General features: G+C 41.0%; 4 protein-coding genes across 8 annotated transcripts; all 4 read right to left on the bottom strand.

The window, feature by feature from the left end:
• Window positions 1-190: 190 nt before the first annotated feature.
• On the bottom strand, window positions 191-9,275 carry morc2 (MORC family CW-type zinc finger 2). Of its 5 annotated transcripts, none has more exons than XM_061278197.1 (28): window positions 9,147-9,275; window positions 8,542-8,654; window positions 8,052-8,105; window positions 7,939-7,973; window positions 7,495-7,563; window positions 7,273-7,363; window positions 7,080-7,188; window positions 6,724-6,883; window positions 6,222-6,333; window positions 5,938-6,063; window positions 5,782-5,861; window positions 5,624-5,706; window positions 5,456-5,541; window positions 5,205-5,345; window positions 4,950-5,104; window positions 4,337-4,465; window positions 4,155-4,260; window positions 3,862-3,994; window positions 3,700-3,786; window positions 3,341-3,571; window positions 3,026-3,265; window positions 2,690-2,764; window positions 2,303-2,435; window positions 2,019-2,157; window positions 1,767-1,934; window positions 1,508-1,601; window positions 1,174-1,362; window positions 191-1,077 (listed from the first exon to the last, which is right to left on the bottom strand). In XM_061278197.1, exons 2-28 carry the CDS (start codon window positions 8,607-8,609, stop codon window positions 1,009-1,011), a joined length of 3,162 nt encoding a protein of 1,053 aa, XP_061134181.1. In that variant the 5' UTR covers window positions 8,610-8,654; window positions 9,147-9,275; the 3' UTR covers window positions 191-1,008. The 5 variants fall into 5 exon arrangements, with proteins under 5 accessions (XP_061134181.1, XP_061134184.1, XP_061134183.1 ...); XM_061278200.1 differs by having other exon boundaries at window positions 2,303-2,432; XM_061278199.1 differs by lacking the exon at window positions 9,147-9,275 and adding an exon at window positions 8,805-9,139.
• Window positions 9,276-9,672: 397 nt separating this feature from the next.
• On the bottom strand, window positions 9,673-11,842 carry zgc:158398 (uncharacterized protein LOC568894 homolog). Its single transcript, XM_061278987.1, has 7 exons — window positions 11,604-11,842; window positions 11,261-11,437; window positions 10,572-10,836; window positions 10,396-10,489; window positions 10,160-10,301; window positions 9,932-10,072; window positions 9,673-9,831 (listed from the first exon to the last, which is right to left on the bottom strand). The coding sequence occupies exons 2-7, from the start codon at window positions 11,420-11,422 to the stop codon at window positions 9,811-9,813; spliced, it is 825 nt and encodes a 274-aa protein (XP_061134971.1). The 5' UTR covers window positions 11,423-11,437; window positions 11,604-11,842; the 3' UTR covers window positions 9,673-9,810.
• Window positions 11,843-11,979: 137 nt separating this feature from the next.
• On the bottom strand, window positions 11,980-15,448 carry plbd2 (phospholipase B domain containing 2). The gene is made up of 12 exons (XM_061278986.1): window positions 15,199-15,448; window positions 15,031-15,124; window positions 14,772-14,930; window positions 14,330-14,430; window positions 14,034-14,248; window positions 13,788-13,882; window positions 13,498-13,658; window positions 13,279-13,374; window positions 13,144-13,215; window positions 12,895-13,047; window positions 12,650-12,812; window positions 11,980-12,574 (listed from the first exon to the last, which is right to left on the bottom strand). Exons 1-12 carry the CDS (start codon window positions 15,402-15,404, stop codon window positions 12,404-12,406), a joined length of 1,686 nt encoding a protein of 561 aa, XP_061134970.1. The 5' UTR covers window positions 15,405-15,448; the 3' UTR covers window positions 11,980-12,403.
• A 171-nt stretch (window positions 15,449-15,619) lies between these two features.
• Window positions 15,620-21,218, bottom strand: rbm19 (RNA binding motif protein 19). The gene is made up of 24 exons (XM_061278879.1): window positions 21,077-21,218; window positions 20,814-20,996; window positions 20,534-20,647; window positions 20,388-20,423; window positions 19,884-20,127; window positions 19,492-19,751; window positions 19,356-19,415; window positions 19,182-19,260; window positions 19,008-19,079; window positions 18,722-18,928; window positions 18,494-18,624; window positions 18,279-18,406; window positions 18,110-18,206; window positions 17,899-18,009; window positions 17,615-17,815; window positions 17,470-17,539; window positions 17,234-17,388; window positions 17,101-17,161; window positions 16,918-16,997; window positions 16,770-16,825; window positions 16,564-16,680; window positions 16,375-16,480; window positions 16,163-16,283; window positions 15,620-16,080 (listed from the first exon to the last, which is right to left on the bottom strand). Exons 1-24 carry the CDS (start codon window positions 21,110-21,112, stop codon window positions 15,998-16,000), a joined length of 2,808 nt encoding a protein of 935 aa, XP_061134863.1. The 5' UTR covers window positions 21,113-21,218; the 3' UTR covers window positions 15,620-15,997.
• Between the last annotated feature and the right edge of the window lie 95 nt (window positions 21,219-21,313).

The following is a 21,313-nucleotide window of genomic DNA, read 5'->3' as shown; positions in this document are numbered from 1 at the left end:
ATAAATGTGTCAAAATAAAGTGTTCTTAAAGATTCACTGCAAATGGATTTAGCTTCAAAGTTAAATACAACTGAACAGTAAGCAGTTAATAGCAGATGTGCTGCTTACCACAAGCACACCATCTTTTTACATGTACTAAATTGGATTGGGGTTTTTTAACCTTATTTTTGCATCAAAATGGAAACACGTCGAATGTTGAACCAGTTTTATTGTTTATGTAAAGATTTTTCAAAAATACTGAAACATTTCTTCCAGTTTAACACTAAATCATGCAGTTTGGTAAAACGTTTTGTTGACATGGTAAAATATGTTCGAACAGAAAAACAGGCAATAGATAATGAGTAGGAACACTACTTAAGCATTAAATGGAGTTTTTTTTCTTCTTCAAAAACAACAGGACAGGCGTTAACAATTATACTGATAAAACCCAGTATGATTTTTTTAGTGTAATAGACTCCTTACTCCAAGCTGGCCAGGATGGGGCAATATGATGACTGACACCGATAACTTCGAGTGTACAAAAATAATAGTTAACGTTTACATATAGACAGCAGTAAAGAATATGAGCCAGTCAACCCAAAGTCTTAAAATACTTGGTGTTATTGTCTCACCTGACAGTGGCGCAAAATAAAGACCTGCAGTTTTGTCACTTGGACCTAAACCATACTAAACCTACAAAGTAAGATAGGTTGCGTTAGAACTGATTAACAGTTACGGTAGAAGCAGGTACATATATAAAAATACTAAAACAAAATCCACATGCTAGAGGGCTGCCAATAATATAAAAACAGAAATAAAAACAAAAAGAAACACCGGCACTGAGTGTACGCTTACTGCTAAATGAATGAAAAAATGGAGACTGTTTAACCATGAAGATCCCCCCCCCCCCCCCCCAATAAATTCAGGACGCTTTTCACACAGTGCCCGATAGATGTCAGCAACACGGCTGCCAGTCGTTTTATGTGCATGTTCTCTTTCTTTTTTGTCGATAGCTGCTGTCCATCCCGTTTAATCTCCTTTGGTGAGAAGGTCCTCGATGTATGCATCAAGTTCATCATCTGTGTTGATGTCGATATCCTACGTGGGGTGTGGGCAGTTAGGCAAATTACAATGATCAGCATTTCCAAGACCATGAATAAATAAAATGCATATCCTAACAGTAAGCTGTCCAACCTCTTGAACTTTTTGCAGAAGAGAAACAATGTTGGTTCGTAGTTTTTGGAGTTTCTCATCTGCTTCCTTCAGTTTCATCTCTGTACTGTTGCTTTTCTCTTCCACAGCTTTGGCCTTGGCATCCGCTCTGCTCTGGTACGAATTGCACAGCGACTGGAGACCTGATTCGTACTGATGGAAATACTCTTTCTAGGTAGACAGGAGAATCACAAACGGATACATCACCACTAGATTTGACTTCACTACTTCAGGTAGTTGCCTGAAATTAGTTGTCAAAAAAGTGTAGTGTAGTCAGTCATGCGTGCTGGCCAGTGTACAGTTGCTTTCATCTCACCAGAGGAAAGGCTACCAACTCCTCTGCCGTCATGCTGTTTACATCATCCTTAGGAATCTGAAAAGCAGGAGGGAAGAAGTAACGCAGCATCGTCCTGAAAAGAAGAAAAAAAAACAGTACGATGTCTTGTCAATAAGACAATTATCCATCACACAGAAAATAAACTAAATCTGGGTAAGACTGACAGTTCAAGTATGTTTAAGTGCTGAGTAGTAGCTCTAAAGGAAAAGAAAAAATATTTCATCCTGGAGCCACTCGCCTTAACATGGTGACCAAGCTCTCGGTCACTTCTCGACTGGTGCCAGGTTGTGTAGTATCTGGCTCCATGGCTGCAGATGCTTTCTCAGTCTCCTGCTGAGTGTCAGGCGTCTGGGAGATGGGAGACGGTGGGCGCATCAGGCGGACTTCATCACTGCCCTTAAACACCCTTGACAGACAGACAGCAGCCATTAATATCGATTACAAACGACTAGCATTTTGAAGGGTTGGACACAGGACTAAAAAGTCTTACCATCTGTCCTTCGGGGTGGCTCGAGGGACATAGTCAAATTTGACTTTCCAGCGAACGCTCTGTTTATTGGTCTCTACAGCAATGACTTTTCCTGTGAACCACTCTTTATTGACACGGACTTCAACTAACAGTCCCTTATCTTTCGGGGCGAAAAAAAAAGACAAATAAATTGAATCAAGACTCTGCATGAAACCAGTCATTAAAGACATGTGCATTTCAGTTTGTGTGGCAAGATAATATCCAAAGGAATTTGAGAAATAAACATTCTCTGATCAATTTGCTACCTTTCTGAGCATTCCGAATATCATTCTCCGGCTCCTGCTGTTGCGCCTTCACTGGGGCCTTTTCTGACAATTTCTCCGGCGCTTTCTCTGTCAACATCTCCGGCGCCTTCTGTGGCACCTTTTCGGGTGCCTGCTAAAACAAATCCCTCAGAACTAGAACCACAACACTTGAATAAAAATGAATGAGATGTTCAATGCCTGTTAGTGAAAGATGTGAAAGTGAAGTCAGTTTCTGGTTGGGAGAAAAACAAAAAAGGTCAATGCAAAGGAAAGGTTGTTATAATGAGCTTAATCAGTTGCATATTAAATCTTGATTATTAGCGTTTGGAAAGAGCAGGTGCAAGCCAGCTTTAGGAGGAGCAAAGAAAGCGGGACTGGTGGAGCTACCTTCGGTTTAGCAACAGGGGTCTGGCGTGAAGGAGTAGCAACTCCTTTCTTTCCAGTCTGTGAGTGTGTGTTAACCTGTTAGGTCAACAGCAGATGGCCTTCGTTTGAGCTTCTCGTGACTCAACCAGCAAGTAAATAACTGACAGTTCTTTTTGCTAACCCTCTTTAAAGAAATGAATGCTGATGGCAGAAAGGTAATGCTGGGGGAGTTTAGGCAACAAGCGACAGTTTCATTAAAAATAAAACAGCGGAAAGCTGTTGGAATTCTGCAAGCATGCGCATGGCAGCTTCAGCCAAAAGCTGATGTTGATGCTTTTAACATTGACTGCCGTTTACCTCGTCTAACTTGCCACGCTTGGCAAGTGGGGCCTTCTCCGCCACTTTGGCCCTGTTAACAGCTGCAGCAACCATCTTTGACTTCTTCGTCTGGGGTTCCTCTTCTTCACTCTCCCCAGTTTCTTCTTCTTCGTCGTCTTCTTCGTCTTCCTCCTCGTCCTCTTCTTCACTGTCTTCCTCTAAAATTATTCTCTTACGTTGTCCAGTAGCTGCAGCTTTGGCTGATGATTTGGTGAGGGACTAAGAAAGAAACAAGACAGTAAGCTTCCATTTTGATACGGAATTTTCTACTGATACGGCATATATTTGATTTACCCTTGAAGTGCGGCTTGGTGGGGGTGTTTTGGAGGAAGGTCTGGCTGTAGGCTTTGCTGTAGCTTTGGACCTGGTTGGTTCAACCTTAAGTGGAGCAGGAGAAGGGGCGGGTGTCCGGGTAGGACGTTGAGAGGCGGTACGAGGTGGGGGAGCACTGTGCGGCACCTTGAGGTGAGCTGGCAACGGGGGTGATCGTGGACGTGTTACAGACCTCTCGGAAGACCGACTCGCCTTCAATGACAAATATCCCAAAAGAAAGAGTCACCATTCATCAAGAATAAAAAAGTTACAACCATTTCCAAGATTGATGCAGGCCTTTCATTGAAATACAAGAGGAATTCCAGTGAGAGCATGTGTACCTTAGCAGTGCTCTCTGTTGCAGGCTTCATGCTAACATCCATTGGCAACTTCTTTATATCTGCCGCAGATTTGATTGTAGTGGTTTTCTGAGGAGGAGACACAAATATGTGAAGTGCCAGTGCAAGGCAAGGAAATAAGGTGATGAGGAATAAAGAAGACACCTGCAAGGCATCCAGTTTATCCTGCTGCTGTTTGATTTTTTCTGCAAGCTCTTTTTGTTTGTCTTCAGCTGTCTGCTTTTCTTTTTTCAGGACTCCGCAGGGCAAGTTGGGCTTCTTTTCAGCAGCGTCACATCTGTGAATCATTGGAAAAAAAAAATCAGTGACAAAGTGTTACCTCGCTAATTTCACACATTCGTTAATGGACTTCATTGGGTTGTAAAGTTTATAAGTACTTAATGTTGGGGTCAGTGAGTCCATAAATGATTCCGCTTTACATTTGTGGCCGTGTGTACCTGTCCTGGGTGCTATCTGGGTTCATAAGACACACCCAGCTGTCTGGGTAGCGTTTGTCGACAGCATCCATCTGGAACGGAAGCGTTCTCCATTTTAAGCATTTGTCTAAAAAACACAAACGGTAAAAGCGGCGTGAGGACAGGTTTGGATTGCTGAATGTGTCTGGTCGTCCGGTACTTACCGCACTGAATGGTAGTCGGGATCTCCATGGCTCGGCGTCTCTTATATCTTGCCTCCGAAGACGGAGGTGCGGACCAGCTGGCAGACAGGTATCCAAACTCATCCCAGAACTTCACGATGCCTTTCTGAGCTGCATCGCGCAAAAACATACTCGGCATTTGACAAGGGACACAACACTGAACATTCTTGACCACAAAGGTCCAACAGGGAGGCTTTCTGAACTGGATCATGCAGAAAATAAGCAGCATTTGGATTCAACACCGAACATTCTTACTCATGAGTTCCAACAGGGATTGTTGCTAAGCAAGAACCGCAATTGCAACATTTACTTACTATTCTCCTCTATTACCCGATCTCCCACTTTTGACGAGGTAACCTGCATTAAATGGGTTAACGTTATACAGTGAGAGAGTCACTTTGCACTTTGTTCAGTGCAGCACTTAGAAGTGCTTTAAGGGAAAGACATGTGACAGGTACAAATTATGCAGGGATTCAGCTCAGCATTTTTCCAGGAGTACAATAGAATAGAGCAGAATAGCCTTTATTACTCCCACGATGTAGAAATTACAGTATGTATTAGACAACGCTCAGTTCAGATGTCAAGTGTTCCTTACCAATGCTGGTGTCCTTCCAGTACTGAGCCAGATGTTCCCCCATGGACTTCAGCAAATGTCGATACTCTTTAGCGTCTGCAAAGTCTTGCTTGTTGTGAGTCGGCTCGAGAACTAAATATGGGACATCCACCACGCCGACAACACCTCCACAGGCCCTGTGTAACAACAAAAAAACACCCAAAGGATAAAATAGTAAACCCCCCAACCAAGCTCATCACTGCTGACCTCATCACAGTCAATGTGCACATTACTCACATGCCTCCATCCAACTGAGGACCCGTCTTTTCGTACATCTTGATAAGACGAGAGCAGTTGTACACAAACATCCCGTCCAGGTCTCTCTGTTCAATGTTCACCCCAAAGATAAAGTTCAACTCCTTGGGCTCCTTTAAGGCTCTGTAGATGTGTGCAATAAAGAGCTCAGGACTATGCTAGTTTTCTTTTTGATTACATAAAGCATTCTGCTGTTCAAACAAAGATACGACTATTGCTTTTGTGTACTGTACTTCTGTTTGGACTCTAGAATTCTTTTTTTCATGTCAGCATCCCGTCTAAGCATCATGGCTGAATCCTGGACCTTTCTCAGGATCGTCTGAAAGACGGAAGGGGAGTGGGGAGTCGGTGTTATCAACTGACAAACCCGTGCACCAGAAAAACGATCTGGCTTTGCTTACTCGGGAATCTTTAGACAAATCCTCTCCAAGTCTTGCCTCCATGGCTAAACTCTTACTTTCTGCCTCTCTAGCTTTGTCCTCCGCTGGAATTGGTGACAGAAAACGAATCAAGAAACATGCAGAGGGGGCAAAATGATGGACACATTTCACCAACTCACCGATTTTAGCCAGGTGATCTGCTTTCTTGACTTCCTGTTCAGCTCGCGTTTTAAAACGAGTAGATGAGTACTTATAAACCCTGTGAACAGAGGAAGGAAAAAGTTGAGAACCTCTCACCTGGCACGGAGTTGTCAAAAGTTTGTGTGTTACATTACCGTGGTTTATAAAGACAACAGGACAACCTCTTGGTCCTCACTTTATGACCCTGAATAAAAATCCTCATGCGGGGATCAATGTACAACACAGCAGCGTATGCTCTGAACGATCTCTTCTCTGGTTTCCTGCAAGGACACAAATACATTGTCACTTTAGTATTGTTTTTGTTTTTCCAGCCATTTTGTAGCGTTCATCCCATTCAGGGTCGCGGGTGTATTATCATTACGGGCAGATGCTAACATGTGGCTTGATTTTAAAAGACTAACAATGGCACTGGACTCACACTCCTTCCGCAAGCACTCCGGCCATCAGTATGTCCTGGTGATCAGTCTCTATATCTAGCTCTGGTTCTCTGTTGTCCATCAGCTTCAGATTATAGATGATCACCAGGGTACCTTGACACATAACACAAACAATGAGAAACACAACATGTCAACACATCACGGCTAATGAGAAATCATGTAGGCATCTCGGGTAGTTAACAGAAACAGTGAATTAACAGAAGAAGAAAAAACTTGTGGGTCTAATTCATGAAGTTAAAGTTGGGTAGTTAAACAACCGATGAAAATATTTCTAATGGCATAATTTTAACAGGTATCTCAGTCAGCTATTACACTAAAAAGATGTGTTATATTTACAAAGTTTTATTTTGTCTAGTGGTTATGTGAGGTGTTTTGTGTGTGTAGAGCTAAAGTAGTTTTCAGCAAGTCCTGAGAAACAAAACCATACATACATGGGCTGTTATTAGGCAGATGGGAGTCATCACACACAATGCATATACTAACCACTGATACTTTCAATTTTGCTGAACTGCTCCATCAACTCTTGTTCACTTTTAAAAGGTGAGTATTTGAATATCAGCTCGGTCTCAATGGCGTATTTCTCTTGATCGGACGTCAGCGGCTCTTTGGTTGCCAAATCCCACGATGGCAGAGGCACGATTACCTGCAAATTTATTAACAATTTTGAGGTCAGACCATCTTAAGGGCCCCCAAAACAAAACAAAAAAATAGATATCAACAGTTGAAAATATATAGTATATCAATTATGTATGAAGATGTTGTTCACACATCAGCCTCCGGTAACTACGTGTAGCTGTCATCTAATGAAATATAAATACAGAAATACAAATTCACCTGACCTCATCAAGACCTTCCTCTTCATGGAAAGTCCTCGATAAAAAAAGACAGGTAAGACTGTTGGCCTTTTTGGTAAACAGAATGAAGTCTTTGCCAATTCGCATGGATCCCCTATCAAGACACGCATCCAATAGAAGTCATTAAAAGCATGTATCACACTTGTGATTTTGTTGTAAAAGATTCTCGGGATCTTACGATTTCAGTCCATTTCCGTATTGGCCAATCTGTGTGGACTCAGGAGATCGTTTGCTTGACTTTCCAAATTGGATCACGTGCGTTGCCTCGTCTAACAGAATGAAATGAATGTAAACACACTTATCATGTGAACATTTGTCTGGAACACAAATGTCCATTCTACATTTTAAACAATGAACTCAGCACAAACGTCAAGGTCAGTGATACAAAAGTGCTACTTACTTGGCTCCATTCCAATTCCATCATCAAGAAAACACAGCATGTAGCCACCCCGCAGATCAGGCCTTTTCTCTGTCAACAATTTATGAAGATCAAAGTCAAAGTCAAAGTCAGCTTTATTGTCAATCTCTCCACATGTCACAACACACAAAGAGACCGAAATTACGTTTTTCTCTATCCCACGGTGACGAGACACATAACACGATAGACATACAAGTACGCGACACAATATAAAAACAAGAAGGCAGAAATTCAAACAATCAATAGTAAGAGTGATGAATAAATAAAAAATAAACAGATAACAGAATAAATAAGAGGAGCAAAACGGAGCCAGCAAGCATAGCGCAAAAGTAAAAAACATCATAAACAAAAAGGCACAAACAATAAATAATAAGATGTCAAGTTAAGTTAAAAGCAAATTGAAGTGTAGTCAATGCTGAAATGTACCTGTGTAAATGTCAATCCGTGTGGCATTGGCATCTCTGTTGAATATAAAACCACACTTGTTTGAAAAATTAACATCTATAGGTCTTCATAAAATAGTAAATCAACACAAATACCTCGAATTGTCCACAAGCTCTGCCAAAGCTCCAAATAAGAACTCGTGTGTTGTCCTAAAATCAAACACCATTCCAATTAGTCAATGGAAAAAAAAAAGGTATTATGCATTATATCATTCCATGTGTTTTGCAATGTTTGTTCAAGTTGGAATCAATTTCTTACCATGCCATGACATTTAAATATACATTAATATAAATGTTTCAGAATAAAAATACCTGTTGCTGAACCTTAACTTTAATTCATCAATTATTTAATATATTACCATATTAGCAAACACATATAACATGACGCAAAGTTACAGTATTTGTAGTACATACAGTTTAGTGTCGAAACAATTAAGTGACATTAAATCTAAATTCTCTCAATGCATTTATGTGCTGCAGCACAGTGGCTGAGATCCACTGACAAAATGCACATGGCCGGCATGAAGAACAAAATGATTGTTGTTGTGAAACCTTCTCGCTGTTAACCACCCATAGCTGCACTTACGAGTTTGTATGCAGGTACTCAAAGGTAAGTTGAGCCCTGCTCAGGTTGCTGTAGCTCGAGTAGGCCATGACCTTCCCAACCAGCTTCCCGGTAACCACAGACAGGTTTAACTCCTGCATCAGAAAAGAGGCAGAATCAATACTAATTTGATTCTTTTTTTTTTGGGGGGGGGGGGGGGGGGGGCATTATGCCTTAGCCATATTGAACAGTTTGGGAACATTTGCACTGAAAATGGAAGGAAATTGTTATGGTTACAGCCTCACATGATAGGTATGCGTGGAGATTGCTGAGTTTTGAAACCATTTCTCGTGTGTTGCCAAGACATTCGTGGTATGAATAGTTCATTCTTCAAACGTGATACACGCGTAATGTCAGGCTAGCGTGTGAACGGGCATTAGCATACTTGTACATTGTTTATGAATTAGCAGTAGCTTCGTAGCTAACGTTAGCTTTACAGATGGTGCTTGATAAAAATTCCATAGGACTGCCACCATCCATTTACGGTGTCAACATGTACAGAGAACAGAACTATTTGGTAGGTTTAATTTGGCTTTAGCCAACGTCAAACGTTCTACGTCTGGTAAGAAGCAGCATTTTGCGCTTACCGTACGATTAGACGTTTGGTTTCTTTTGGCCTTCAAAGCCACCCCTCTATTCTTCTTCTACACATTCCTTTGACAGAGCACTTTGCTGCCACCGTCAGCTTTGGAGTTGTAGTCAATGTTCCCATGAAAAATTATTTTCGGCAGTATTTTCATTATATTGAGAGTACGGTGGCCGACCGTTTACAGTTGAGCCACTCAGTTTAATCCCTTCGCATTTCAACTGCACAACTATCAATTAGCAATCTAAATGTCTGGAAACAGTAAAATAAATATATTGACACAAAAATAAAAATATGTGGTTGTAGTTCATTACGGTTCATGTTTGGCATCAGCTTTAAATAACTTGTAATCACAGTTGTTTGACTCACATTGTTTGAGTTTTATTACAAAGATACAATCATAATCAGACTGACCGAAAATGACAGAATAATTGAACATAAATCATATATTAAGTATAATTAAATGGCAGAAGACTAAACTTTGTGTATATAAAGTATATATATATATATATATATATATATATATATTACAGCTTTACTTTCAATCTGGCACATTTACACTTGAGACGCTGGATAAACGTTGTCATTAGGATCCCACTGGACAAAAGGCTAGTTTTGCTCACTGCCTTGGACTAAATCCTTCAACGTGCAGTTGACAAAAAGATTCAAGGGTCGAGCAAAGGTTCCTGGCAACAAACACACAACAATAATAGCGTTAGGAATCAAAATTAAGTTAAGTATGCTTAACGACTGTACAACAATAATAATAAAAGAAATACTATTTACATTTTGAAAGTCCAGCTCCTTCCTGTGGTAGTTGCGCATCTTTGAATGCGACAGGCTAGCAGCTAAACAAAGTATTAAACAAATTCCTATCAGACACATACTGACTTCTATCAGATGCCGCATTGCCACCCGCTGCTCGTCCTAAAAATGAAGAAATTGCTAGTTGCGTTATTTTACAGATGACTTCTTTTTTTTTTAATATATATATATTTTTCATCCACGTGGTACCTTTGTTAACATGATAGTGAGAGTAGGGTCATTCCTGGAGAGAAGACCATAGCAGGCTTGTGATGCTGGTGGTGGTTGGTCAATTGCCTCTACATGGACAAGTGAATGGATGTTGCTTGATGCATGGCACTCTGGGGGAAGCCTACATAAAAACATATGGCATATTGTAAACAATAACTTGAAGCATCTTCATACTTGAAGGTTCAAAATACACATTTGAGTGCAGCCAAACTCACAGACTCATTGGGAAGAGAGCAGTTGAAGCTCTTAAAGTGAGGCAAATGTCAGTATCATTTTCAGAATGGATGTCTACATTCACAATCTCATTGCCTAAAGAGAAAAACAATTGCACAATAACAATACAGGACATTCATGTTTACCGCAAACTCACATGCTCAAATACAATACCAACCCCCAAGATGCAATTGACTGGCTGTAAAGGTTGTGGAAAGGTCAACATCTTTTGGAAGTCCGTGGCTGGTTGTGATCGTCAGAGGAACCTTGAGATGCAAGCTGCTCACATGTGAGGGCTGTGGTGTCAAGTCAAGTGAAGTATCTTTATTTCTTTTCTGTTCTATAAGTGGAGATGGGCCTAGAGACGCTGGCTCATCTGAACTCCAGTTGCTTTTAACACACAGATGGAAGTGTGCTAACGTAGAGAGGAGATGGTTCCAGTCCTACGAGACAAAACAATATTTGGCATGTGCATGATAACGGTGGCAGTCTAAATAAATACAGTGCAGTTATTTTCAAGTTCATATGCAATTTTCTTGTTGAAAAATAAATTTATTTCCACTACTCTGTTGATTATAACCTCATTATGGTGGAATTTGGAGATAAAAATATTTTTTTAGTGTTAAAAGTTTGAGAACTACCATAATACTCCATTGCACAGTTAGTGCCTTCCTTAAAGACACCTTGAAAGTACTCAGGTAGTGAATAAGCATTTCCCATATTTTTTTCCCCATCAATTATCCATTAGAAGGGGCTTGAAAGAAGTGAATACAATTTCTTGCCCGAGTCTTGCTGGTTCCAACTTGCACATTTTATCTTTAATGTCACATTCCCATCCGCCTGCAAGACAAATTAGGCAGTTCTTACCTTTTCTGTGTCAGGATTGGGCATTGTGTGATTACTGCTATAGGAACCGAGGCAGATAAACGAAATAGCCAGTGTCACGAGACACAGGAAAAATGTCACAGCCGGCGGGTTCTGGGACACCTTGTCTCTTAAATTACTAATGGGCTGCCAAGATGCCATCATCGAGTACAATTAGATCTGGAATCAAGCAAATATGGGGAAACAAACGTCACTAATTATGTTTTATTAAATATGATTTACCATATGTTCATCTCTTTGGCGACACAAGCAAACAAGTTCCTGCAGCATGCAAATATTCAACAAAATATGCATACTTTATAAAACGTCTGCATTACTGCCATACCTTAAAATTGAGAAAGCTGCGCTCATAACGTAGTTATTTTGCAAAATGCAGTTATTGTATATCGACATAACTCAGATAAGGGGTCCACAGAGTACAGCTGCTATGTTGGCCATAACACGACAGGAGTGTTTTTCTTTACGTCACTTCAGCGGTTTACGGCTGTAGATTGGTTGGGCGAGTAGAACACGTGAGCAATGTTTACGTGCTGATGACGTCACTTGTTTACCAGAGAGCTGTCAGATGCAGCTACGGTGGCCTTACTGCCTATATTACATTGTAATTGATGACAAGTACAGCTCTTTAATTGGTTTTGCTTGAGTGCAGTGTGTGTACTATTAAAATCTACCCAAAATTTCACTTTTAGTATAAGTCATACAAACTTTGATGTTTTTATTCGAAGGATACGTATATTTGTTCGGAACATATTTCATAGATTGAATGTGAAGTAGAAATTCTCAAATCACAAAGAAATGATGATAGTTAATTTAGAAAATAGTTTAAAAAATGTAAGATGCACATTACAATCACATTAAAATGTGTCAAACAATACTAATGTACTCATTCATGATCAGACATAAAACAAATTCGTTTGTTTTTCATAATTCCTCACATTCAAAATCTCCCTTATGTGGTTTTACTGAGCAAAAAAATAAACAGAAAATCCAGAATATAATCATTGTACAGAATATAATCTGCACCCTATTTCCAAGAAACCATTTGCATCGTGTTGTTTCCCTTTCTCAAAACCTCCACAGCACTTCCACCCCACTATCTTTCTTTTATGCAAAACATTATTGCTATCAAGATGTCCAGGTCACTTTAACAGGCTTAAATGCCATAATATCGGGTTGGCCCATGTGCAGCAGGTCTTTGTATGGAGAAGTGCTCCATTGGAAGGGTGGCACTTGGTCCCAAGTTGGCCCACTTACGGCCAGCATCTCATAACGCCGAAACATTCCATAGGAGGTCATCTGCACAAAAGAGACATCAGTGTGTTGCAGACAAGGCCAATGAATGGATTGACAGACTCTAAAAAAGACAAATACCTTCATGTCCGTTCCTCCATGGGCCCTTTGCCCTAAGGCGCCAAATGGATAAGTGCCATTTGCTGGATTTAGATCGGAGCGAGCTGAGATGGCGTTCTCTCCATTTTTGGGTGGATTGCAATCTTGGCATTGTGACAAGGGGTCTTCCTTGAAGTTATTATATCTAATTAGACAAAAAAAAAATCAATGTGAAGGAAAAATTTAAATGTATTTAAATGCATAAACCTTTGTTTCATGGTTCAAACCTCATGAGGCGCATCATGGAGGCAACGTCTGTAATGTTTTTCTGGTCTCTCTTGAATATCTGAGCCCGGGGATTTTGGTCCAGGGAGAACCACGGACCAAACTTTTTCACCAACTCATTGCAGCCGCTTGCATTAAATATCTCCTCATAGTATCTTCCATCACATATGGTCCAAAAATTACATACAGTAAGTTGCAAACATGGGCAGGTCACATTCAACATGCTGTAAATACTGTGGATCAATACTTACGGTATGTTGTAACTTGCCCAGTATCCTTTCTGTAGCAATTCTTCAGTTTTATCCATAAAAATTATTTTACCCCTATAATGTTAAAGAGCCTCCTTAGAGCAAACAAAACATAACACAAAAGTTTAACGGACTTACGGAATCTGCTCTAATACGACAAACAGGTCCTTCATGATGTTGGTCTTCCCTGGAGTGAAGTTGTTATAGTCCACAATCATCCACTGGTTGTTATACCTAAAAACGTATGCATAGTCCAAATTAAAAATATAATCTTTACCTTATTCTTGACTCACTATTAAAGACTGGCAGAATTCTAAAATGTACAATTCGAATAGCTGAATCATGCTTGAAACCTACGTGCCGCTGTTGTACTGGCTGAACACCTCCGCCCAAGCAGTAGCGGTCACTGCCAAACGATTCGCCACAATATTCCTGAGCCATTCCATCACTGTGCCTGTGGGTTGAACAAACTTCCACAAAGCAGGGTTGCTGTTTCCAATAGTTGTTTCCTGGGTAACCTGCAGTCATGACACCAATCATTCATTCAGACAAATAAGAAAAACACTCTTCTATTGTTGGCTAAACCTTTCATACCTAAAATCATCAATCGTACAAAAGGCCTAGCATTGTATCATGACGGCTCTTACCAAGCCACTACTGAGGATGTAAAAGTCATCTCCAGAAAAAATCGATCCAGGATAGGAGGAGAATGCCTGGATCCGTCCAGGGAGTATAAGATTGTCTGAGGACAAAATCAATAAATATAATAATTAATAAATGATTAAATGTTCCTGTTATCTTACAAATGAGAAACATTTCACATTGTGATGTAGACTTATCACCCTTAAAAACATTGAACATGACTAACTTTTACTAATACTGTATAAACGCACTTGAGGGTGAAACTTTGAAGGCAAAGGAGTATTTCTTCATGATGCGCAACATTGACTGGTAGGTGTTCCAGGTGTCATGTGACACCAGTAGATCCTTATTGTTTGGGAGCAGCTTAATGAGAGCGGAGCACGAGCCGGATCCCAGTGGTTGAGTCAAGCTGGATTTATTCAGAGCTGATTCCAAATCCTCCAGATCTCCGCCCATTTGGAAGAGTCTGGTTGGTAACACAAGGCAAGGACATTTCTGTTGGTGAACATTTAGTTTGTTGTATTTTCTCCGAATCACACCTACTTACAGGAAACCAAATGGGTCAAAGGATATTGGGCCAGGAGGAAATGACAGTTGTTCATTGTAACTGTCCTCCAGACCTTTGAGCTGAAGAAGAGCCAGTCGAACCTGCCATGAAAAAATAACCTTATTTAATTGCTATTTCTTTCGATCATCATTTCACATTAAATTTGTCATCTGTGTGTCTTTTATATACCCGCTCTGTGGTATGAATACTGCTGGGGCCTGACTTTCCCCACCCCCGGGATCAATAAAGTTTCAATCAATCAATCATTAGAGGGTAATTTTTAATGGCCCGAAAATAATAGAAACTGAAAAGAGTTTATGATTAAAAAACGTCACTCTGAAAACTGTGACTTTTTTAAAATTGTATTTTATGTATTGACATATTTTACATGTTTCAGCTTGAGCCACGTGACTTCTGTTTAGTCACAAGACTTCCGACATACCTGGTACCAGTAAGGTGAATTAGGCTCCTTTTCAGTTTGCTCCTGAATCCACTGCAGGTTAGTAGTGATAAAAGTCTTAAGGCGATCACAGTAACCAGAATCTTTCGAGAATGGTCCACAATAACCCATGAGCGTGTTCATCCAGTGCTTGTAGATAAGCTAAACACAGAAATACCCATAAGCGAATACAGTAAAACATACAATTTTGCAGAGCCCAGTATAACCGAGCAAGGTTAATTTTGTGTTTTTGGAGACTGACCTGAGAAGTTACTGCAGCCTCCACAGCTCCAGCAGCATACGCCTGGATGCTGTCATTGTATTGACTGCTAGTGGTCACCTCCAAGAACGACCATCTTATGTAAATGAACACATATGGACTCAGAGAATGCGGAAGCCACGTATTGTCATGAGTAAACATGTTACCTACCCTGAGGTTTCAATGTCGTCGGTGAAGTTGGCCCACGCCACAAAATCTTTTCTAAAACCCTCGAGGAGAGACAATTGCCCCGTGTTTTTGTCAATCACCGCCGTTCGCACTTCAGCTACAACAACGTCAGTGAGTAACACACAACTAATCACAAAAAACGAGATAAACCTACACATAAAAGACATCTCTGCCGAGCTGTGGGCCATGTTTTCACGAATAAGTCATATGATGTGACGAAGTTATCACGTGACCAGGCACAAGTTCTGATTTGACAATACGTATGTAGATAACGTATTACGTGAGTTGGTTGAGCCGTGAGCTGCCATCTTGGATGTGGCAGACGGGCCCCATAAACAATGGACTACATTTCATAGTGAACAGTCTAATCTGTAATAGCACGTTTGACAACAGCACACGGAAGCACATTTAAACATTTTATTTAAAACAGATTTTTAAAAATTCTGTACAAAACATCTGTATCATGAAATAAAAGGTTATTTTTTTCTTTAAATAAAACTGATCTACACTGAATAGACCCTCATATGAGATCAAGACTGTTTTAAATGTAATTCCTAACACCTCTTTTACCATACTTTATTAACATAATGGCTAATGATGGTGGCATGAATTGTAGTGGATTCACATGCTCAGATCCAGCAAAATTGGGGTATGTTGCTCAAGAATACCTCAACAGGCTGTGAGGTGGTCATGAGGAATCAAACTCCCAATCTTCAGATTGAGCGACAACACATCTCTAACCCCTCAATTCTTTATGACTTCAATATAGGCAACATCACTTTCAGTCCTCCGCATCATGTGGAGTTTCCATATCTTCCAGAATTTCCCCCAGCATCCCTGCCTTCCGTTTCTTTTTGCTGTCCACTAAAATTAGAAATAAATTAAAAAGGTGAGACAAATGATTCCCCCGATGGCACTAATCACGCACACTTTTCAAATCATTTACCGTGAAAATGTTCAGCTGTTTTCCGTCTCAGTGTCTCTACTGTTTCCTCCGTATCAGCCCACTCCAGCACAAGGCGTCTTCCGTAAAGATGAGTGCTGTGACACAAGGCAGCAAATGCTTTCTGGAGATAAAGATGAGGACATCACCAGTCAAATTCTGTAGTCAATTACACGAGTGACTGTGAGAGACAAATGCAGTGTGTTTGCCCAAACCTTGGCATCCTGCTTGGTGATAAAGTCAACAAAGCCAAAACCTCTATGACTCCCGGTTCCCGCTATTTTTTTGGGAAGGCGGACTGTCTTCAGCTCTCCAAATGTACTGAGAAAGAATGAGTAGATCATCGCAGTGTCCATCGACAAAGTGACTCATATACAGTCGCTGTGTGTGTATGTAGCTGCTACCAGAAGAGTTCTCGAACTTCCTTGACAGTCGCTTCGAAAGGGACATTTCGCACAAGGATCTTTGATCCCGTCTGCTTCTTCTGCACCTGTTTTTTCTTGTGTGACACTTCAGCAGTCCTATAAGAAAAAAAACAAAACAAATAATAGTGAAATCAGTTTCCAAATCCCCACAATGAGAGCACAAGGCATTTATCTTTTATTTTTACCTTGTAGCTCTCGCTGAAATCTTCAGTTCTAAGCAATGTCCATCAACATTGCAGCGCTGGAGAAAATGCGAAAGTAAGAATCATGTGACCTACAGATGAGGCAATGGCAAGTTTTAACCAGCAATAGCGAGAACGCAAATCCAAATACCTGGAGCTGTCGCAAGGCTTTCTGTGCTGCCTCAGTGGTATGATACTGAACAAATCCATAGCCCATTGACAGCATTTTGCCTAAAAGCCAAAGCAAATATCACTTAAAAAAAAAGAAACTCAAATACCTAAATACAGTAAATCAGTTCTCTTCACTACTACATGTGCATTTGATCATAATTACCAGTTTTATGTTTTTTCTTGGAGATTGTGCATGACTTCACCTTGCCACATTTTGAGAAAGTCTAAAACGACAAATGAGCAGGAATGAAAAACTGACATCATCTTCTCCATAACTCAGGATTACAAAAGTGTACCTCTTGAAGTGTTTTCTCTATTGTGCTGAAATTTAGATTCTTGATGAAAAGTGTGGAACCAGGAACAGAGTCTTCTTCCTCCTCTTCTTCTTCTTCATCCTCTCCTTTTTCTTCCATTGGTTGTTCCTTCTTTTCTTCCTCAACCTTTGCTCTCACTTGGTTGAACAGGTCCACACATTTATTGTTCATTTAATAATAGTAAATATTTTTTAGGGAGAGTGAGCGTGGTATCGTACCTGGTGCGGGTTTGGCTGCAACTAACACCCCCATGGGCGCCCACTCCAAATACAGTGGGACATGACGAAACTGTGGTACAGAAACAAAACCCCTAAGTTTCAGCTCCCTGCATGCTACACGCAACTAAAAGGGCGTCAAACGTACCTTGGTGTAGGCCAGTCTTGTAAAAGCTCGCTTGGCTTCCGTGGGCTCCAGGAACTCCACGAGAGCGGTAAGGCCGGGAGGCGGCAGCAGCACTCGGCCCAAAGAGCCATGGGTGGAGAAGAGCTCCTCCAGCTCTGAGACGGTCACGCCGGCTGGAAGGTTCTTCACCAACATCACCGTTGTGCTTCTCTCGGCAGCTGCCTACACACCAGACAACGTAACTTGAGTTGGGAAAAAAAGAAAAAAGTCACCAGTCTTGAGCCGGTGCTTCAGGCAAACCATACCTGACTAAAGGAATCCAAATTCACACCGCTGTCTAGTAGAAACTGGCGAGTCTCTTGAACAATCTGGGTCTCCCCTAAAGCCATTCGTACTGCAACGCTTCCCTTTGTCTCCTGCAGAGACAGCAACAAAACAAAACAAAAAGTCAAGCAGGATTTAGATTTGAAAGTCCAGTATGTTGGAGGATTAGTGTGGAAAACAGGACAAAATTACATGGTCCAAGACTTTGCTTTTGGTGGTGGCGTATTTTTCCGCAATGGTATCGGCCACTGCGCTGGTGCCCAGAAAGAGCGTATTCCAGTTGTGTGAACTAAAAACAAAGAATTCTATCAAAAGGTGGCAAAACAAACAATCAGAAGAGCGTTAATTCAAACATGCATACCTGGAACTAGACGCTTTGTTTTTTGCATCCTTTTGACGTTTATAAGTTGAGGAGCCGGGACCGCCGGCTTCTGAAGAGTTACTTTTTTCCTTCTTTATTATGGATGGAATCACGTGAATCATCCTACCCTGGAAAAAAAACAAAAAGTGTTATTTGAACTTCTTCATGCAGAGCAGGCTCAACAATCATAACTATGGAGATCCTATCAAACATACCTGAAATACATGCCCATCTAGCTGAGCCAAAGCTGCCACAGCATTTTCAGGAATCATGTACGTTATAAAAGCAAAACCTTTTGGACTCTTTGTTAGAGTGTCAATGGGGAAGACCACCTCGGCTAAAGGACCTACGACAATGCCAAATGCAAAAGGAGCATGATTATATTTGCCATGGGCAAGCTTCAATTGGAACATATGCATCACCCTTTCAATGATTCAACTTGCCGTGTTTCGAGAATATTTCTTTGACGTCCTCTTCTGTGCACGTGTAAGGGAGGTTTCGGACAAAAAGGCGTCCTGATTCTGCCACATCCTCTACTTCCTCGTCCTCCTTCAGTTTCCGGGTGAAGTTTTGTTGAACTTTTTCGGCCTTTTGGTCAGTCGTCTTCCGTCCGGATGCTTCAACACGGAAAACCTCGATGTAGCGGCCTCCTAAAGACAAACAAAACCATCGACATTAGTGTCATGTAACAACATTGGAAAGGCTCCAATCATGAGATAGAACTCTCACTTATATAGTCTTTATTCTTCTTCAAGGCGTTTTCACCTTCTTGTGCAGAGTGAAGATCTACATATGCATACCCTAAAACACACACAAGATTATGAAGGGACATATGCATTTCAGACCCAGAAACGCCAAGTAACAATGTGTACAGCTTAATCAAACATGCTTCCCATAAAATACCTGTTTGGTGGCCATGTTCATTTCTTGCGATTCGGATGGCAGCGGGCTTCAGCGGTGTCATGAATTCTCGAATTTCATACTAGTTTCATAATAAGATGTGTGTGATTAATTTCTAAGTGCCCTGTTTTTTCTTTTCTACACAAACTTTCACAACAATTACAAAAGTCTCTTCACCTCTTTAACATTGAATGGGAGTCCTCTCAGCTTAACTGTGAACTCTGTTGTTGGTTCAAACTGGAACGGAAATTGGGTAAACTGACCAGGAAACACATAGTCCAAAACAGAAGTGTAAATGAGACCGATTAGTCACCTCTTGCCTTGCATCTTTCTTGGCTTTTCCCTGCTTCTTCTCCTCAGACGAAATAGGGATTTTCTTCTCGCGGGAGTCATCCTGGTTCCCACTCTTGTGAACACTGTCGTTGGGTTGTGCAAGTCCACAATCCTCTTCCTCCCCTTGTTGCTTGTCAACCTTCTTGTTGCTTTCATCCGTGGCGTCCACGGTTCGTACCACCTTTGAGCGCAGATAATCCATATCTGACAAGCTGGACTTCAGAGCTTCTTTAGAGGTGTCTAGAAAGCACAAGCAGGATTCCAAAACATTGGTTGGCGATATGTAAAACGTAACAAAGTAGCCCACAAATATAAGGTGTCCAACTTTTGCGCAATTGCTCATTGAGCTTTCATCTTATCTCAAGTCCTTACAGTTATCTCCAGTGTCTTCCTCCTCCTCCTCATCGTCGTCGTCTTCTTTTTTCTCTTCATATTCATCATCCGACTGGTCAGAGTCAAAGTTGAGGTAATCATCAGAAGCCGGCTTCTTCCTGCCTTTTCCCTTGGCACTGTCAGGGTCGACTGTCTGCTCCACTGTATCGTTCACCCATGTTGGTACTTTGCACCGAACCTGATGCACTGACAGGAACTCCTTGAACTGCTCGTCCTCCTCAAGCTGATGCGCACGATACATACAGACAGACAGGTTAGATTTTGAAATTTAGAAAAAAGGGAAGGTGATATTGTAGTGTGTACAACCGCAATGTATCATATTGACAGGCATTTTTATTATATTCATTTAATTCATCTCTTGTTTTGGATGCAAGTTAGATTGTGCTGGTGCAGCTAATGTTGCCAGTGAATGCATAATTAAAATTGAGCAGATGAGTAACCAACACCCATTAAATATAAAAAAAATAATTGAAAGCAACTCACATTTTTCAGGGCACTGCTTTCCTTTTTGTCCTTCTCCTAAGAACATATATAATTAGAAAACAGTACAATACAGCACAGGAGTGTAACATTTCCAAACACTAATTCTAGTTTTCATTCCAGGCCAGTTTCTCTTAATTCATGCCCACCTTTTTATTAGCAGTTTCAGTCTGCGTGGTTGCTTTGTCTGGTTCAGAGTTCTGAGTGTGTTTGCTCCATGCTTTTGCTTTAGTAGGGTCACCAAATGCCTTACACAGCTCCACCTGCAATCAAAGTCAAAAGTCAAAGTCAAAGTCAGCTTTATTGTCAATCTCTCCACATGTCACAACACACAAAGAGACCGAAATTACGTTTTTCTCTATCAAGTCACACATCAGTGGCTATGGACACATCGCTTGTGAAGCAGACAGCAGGCCCACGGAAACTTACAGTCACTCTGGATGTATCCACGAAACTCCTATTAAAATGCTTCAACGCTGTAATTGCCTCTTCCTCGCATTTGAATCCGACAAAGCCAAACTTGCGGAACTTGCCATCCTTGGTGAACATGAGGCGGCAGTCAGTTACGGTTCCAAAGGCTGCAAACATCTCTCGGAACCTCTCCGACTTCATCTGAGCACAAGTTCCACATTCATGTTGAATGATATGCGTACGTAAAATTTAGCTGTCCCTTTTTACCATTTAGTACTTACCCCATTCGGAAGGCTTTTAACAATAAGTCTCGACATATTGTAGGTTTGTAAACTCGCAAATGAAGCAAAAACCTTGATTATTTATACTTGTCAACAAACGAGCATGTGAATCGAGTTGGTCGCCATCTTGGACTGGGCTACTTCTTCGTCGCTTTCTTTGCCATATGTTGCCCAGAACGCCACCTACTGGAGATGTGCTCATTTTCAGAGCTTGATATATGAGTAAAAGATGATCAC

Source organism: Syngnathus typhle, linkage group LG5 (assembly GCF_033458585.1).
Source record: "Syngnathus typhle isolate RoL2023-S1 ecotype Sweden linkage group LG5, RoL_Styp_1.0, whole genome shotgun sequence".
NCBI classification, from domain to species: domain Eukaryota; kingdom Metazoa; phylum Chordata; class Actinopteri; order Syngnathiformes; family Syngnathidae; genus Syngnathus; species Syngnathus typhle.
The sequence above is the reverse complement of the archived record's forward strand: the minus strand, read 5'-3'. Positions and strand labels throughout refer to the sequence as shown.

Excerpts from the sequence above, each read along its gene's own strand:
- morc2 (XM_061278197.1), bottom strand. The coding sequence starts at position 8,609 with ATGGCCTACTCGAGCTACAGCAACCTGAGCAGGGCTCAACTTACCTTT. Across the intron at positions 5,105-5,204 it reads CCTCAGTTGGATGGAGGCAT|GGCCTGTGGAGGTGTTGTCG; the intron begins GTGAGTAATGTG and ends GTTGTTACACAG. Across the intron at positions 3,572-3,699 it reads CAACAGAGAGCACTGCTAAG|GCGAGTCGGTCTTCCGAGAG; the intron begins GTACACATGCTC and ends TTGTCATTGAAG.
- zgc:158398 (XM_061278987.1), bottom strand. The coding sequence starts at position 11,422 with ATGATGGCATCTTGGCAGCCCATTAGTAATTTAAGAGACAAGGTGTCC. Across the intron at positions 10,837-11,260 it reads CCAATCCTGACACAGAAAAG|GACTGGAACCATCTCCTCTC; the intron begins GTAAGAACTGCC and ends TTTGTCTCGTAG. Across the intron at positions 10,490-10,571 it reads CAGTCAATTGCATCTTGGGG|GCAATGAGATTGTGAATGTA; the intron begins GTTGGTATTGTA and ends TTTTCTCTTTAG.
- plbd2 (XM_061278986.1), bottom strand. The coding sequence starts at position 15,404 with ATGGCCCACAGCTCGGCAGAGATGTCTTTTATGTGTAGGTTTATCTCG. Across the intron at positions 14,249-14,329 it reads TTTGACCCATTTGGTTTCCT|ACTCTTCCAAATGGGCGGAG; the intron begins GTAAGTAGGTGT and ends GTTACCAACCAG. Across the intron at positions 13,883-14,033 it reads CTTCAAAGTTTCACCCTCAA|ACAATCTTATACTCCCTGGA; the intron begins GTGCGTTTATAC and ends TTTTGTCCTCAG.
- rbm19 (XM_061278879.1), bottom strand. The coding sequence starts at position 21,112 with ATGTCGAGACTTATTGTTAAAAGCCTTCCGAATGGG. Across the intron at positions 18,625-18,721 it reads AGAAATATTCTCGAAACACG|GTCCTTTAGCCGAGGTGGTC; the intron begins GCAAGTTGAATC and ends GCATTGTCGTAG. Across the intron at positions 17,162-17,233 it reads TAGAGAAAACACTTCAAGAG|ACTTTCTCAAAATGTGGCAA; the intron begins GTACACTTTTGT and ends TTGTCGTTTTAG.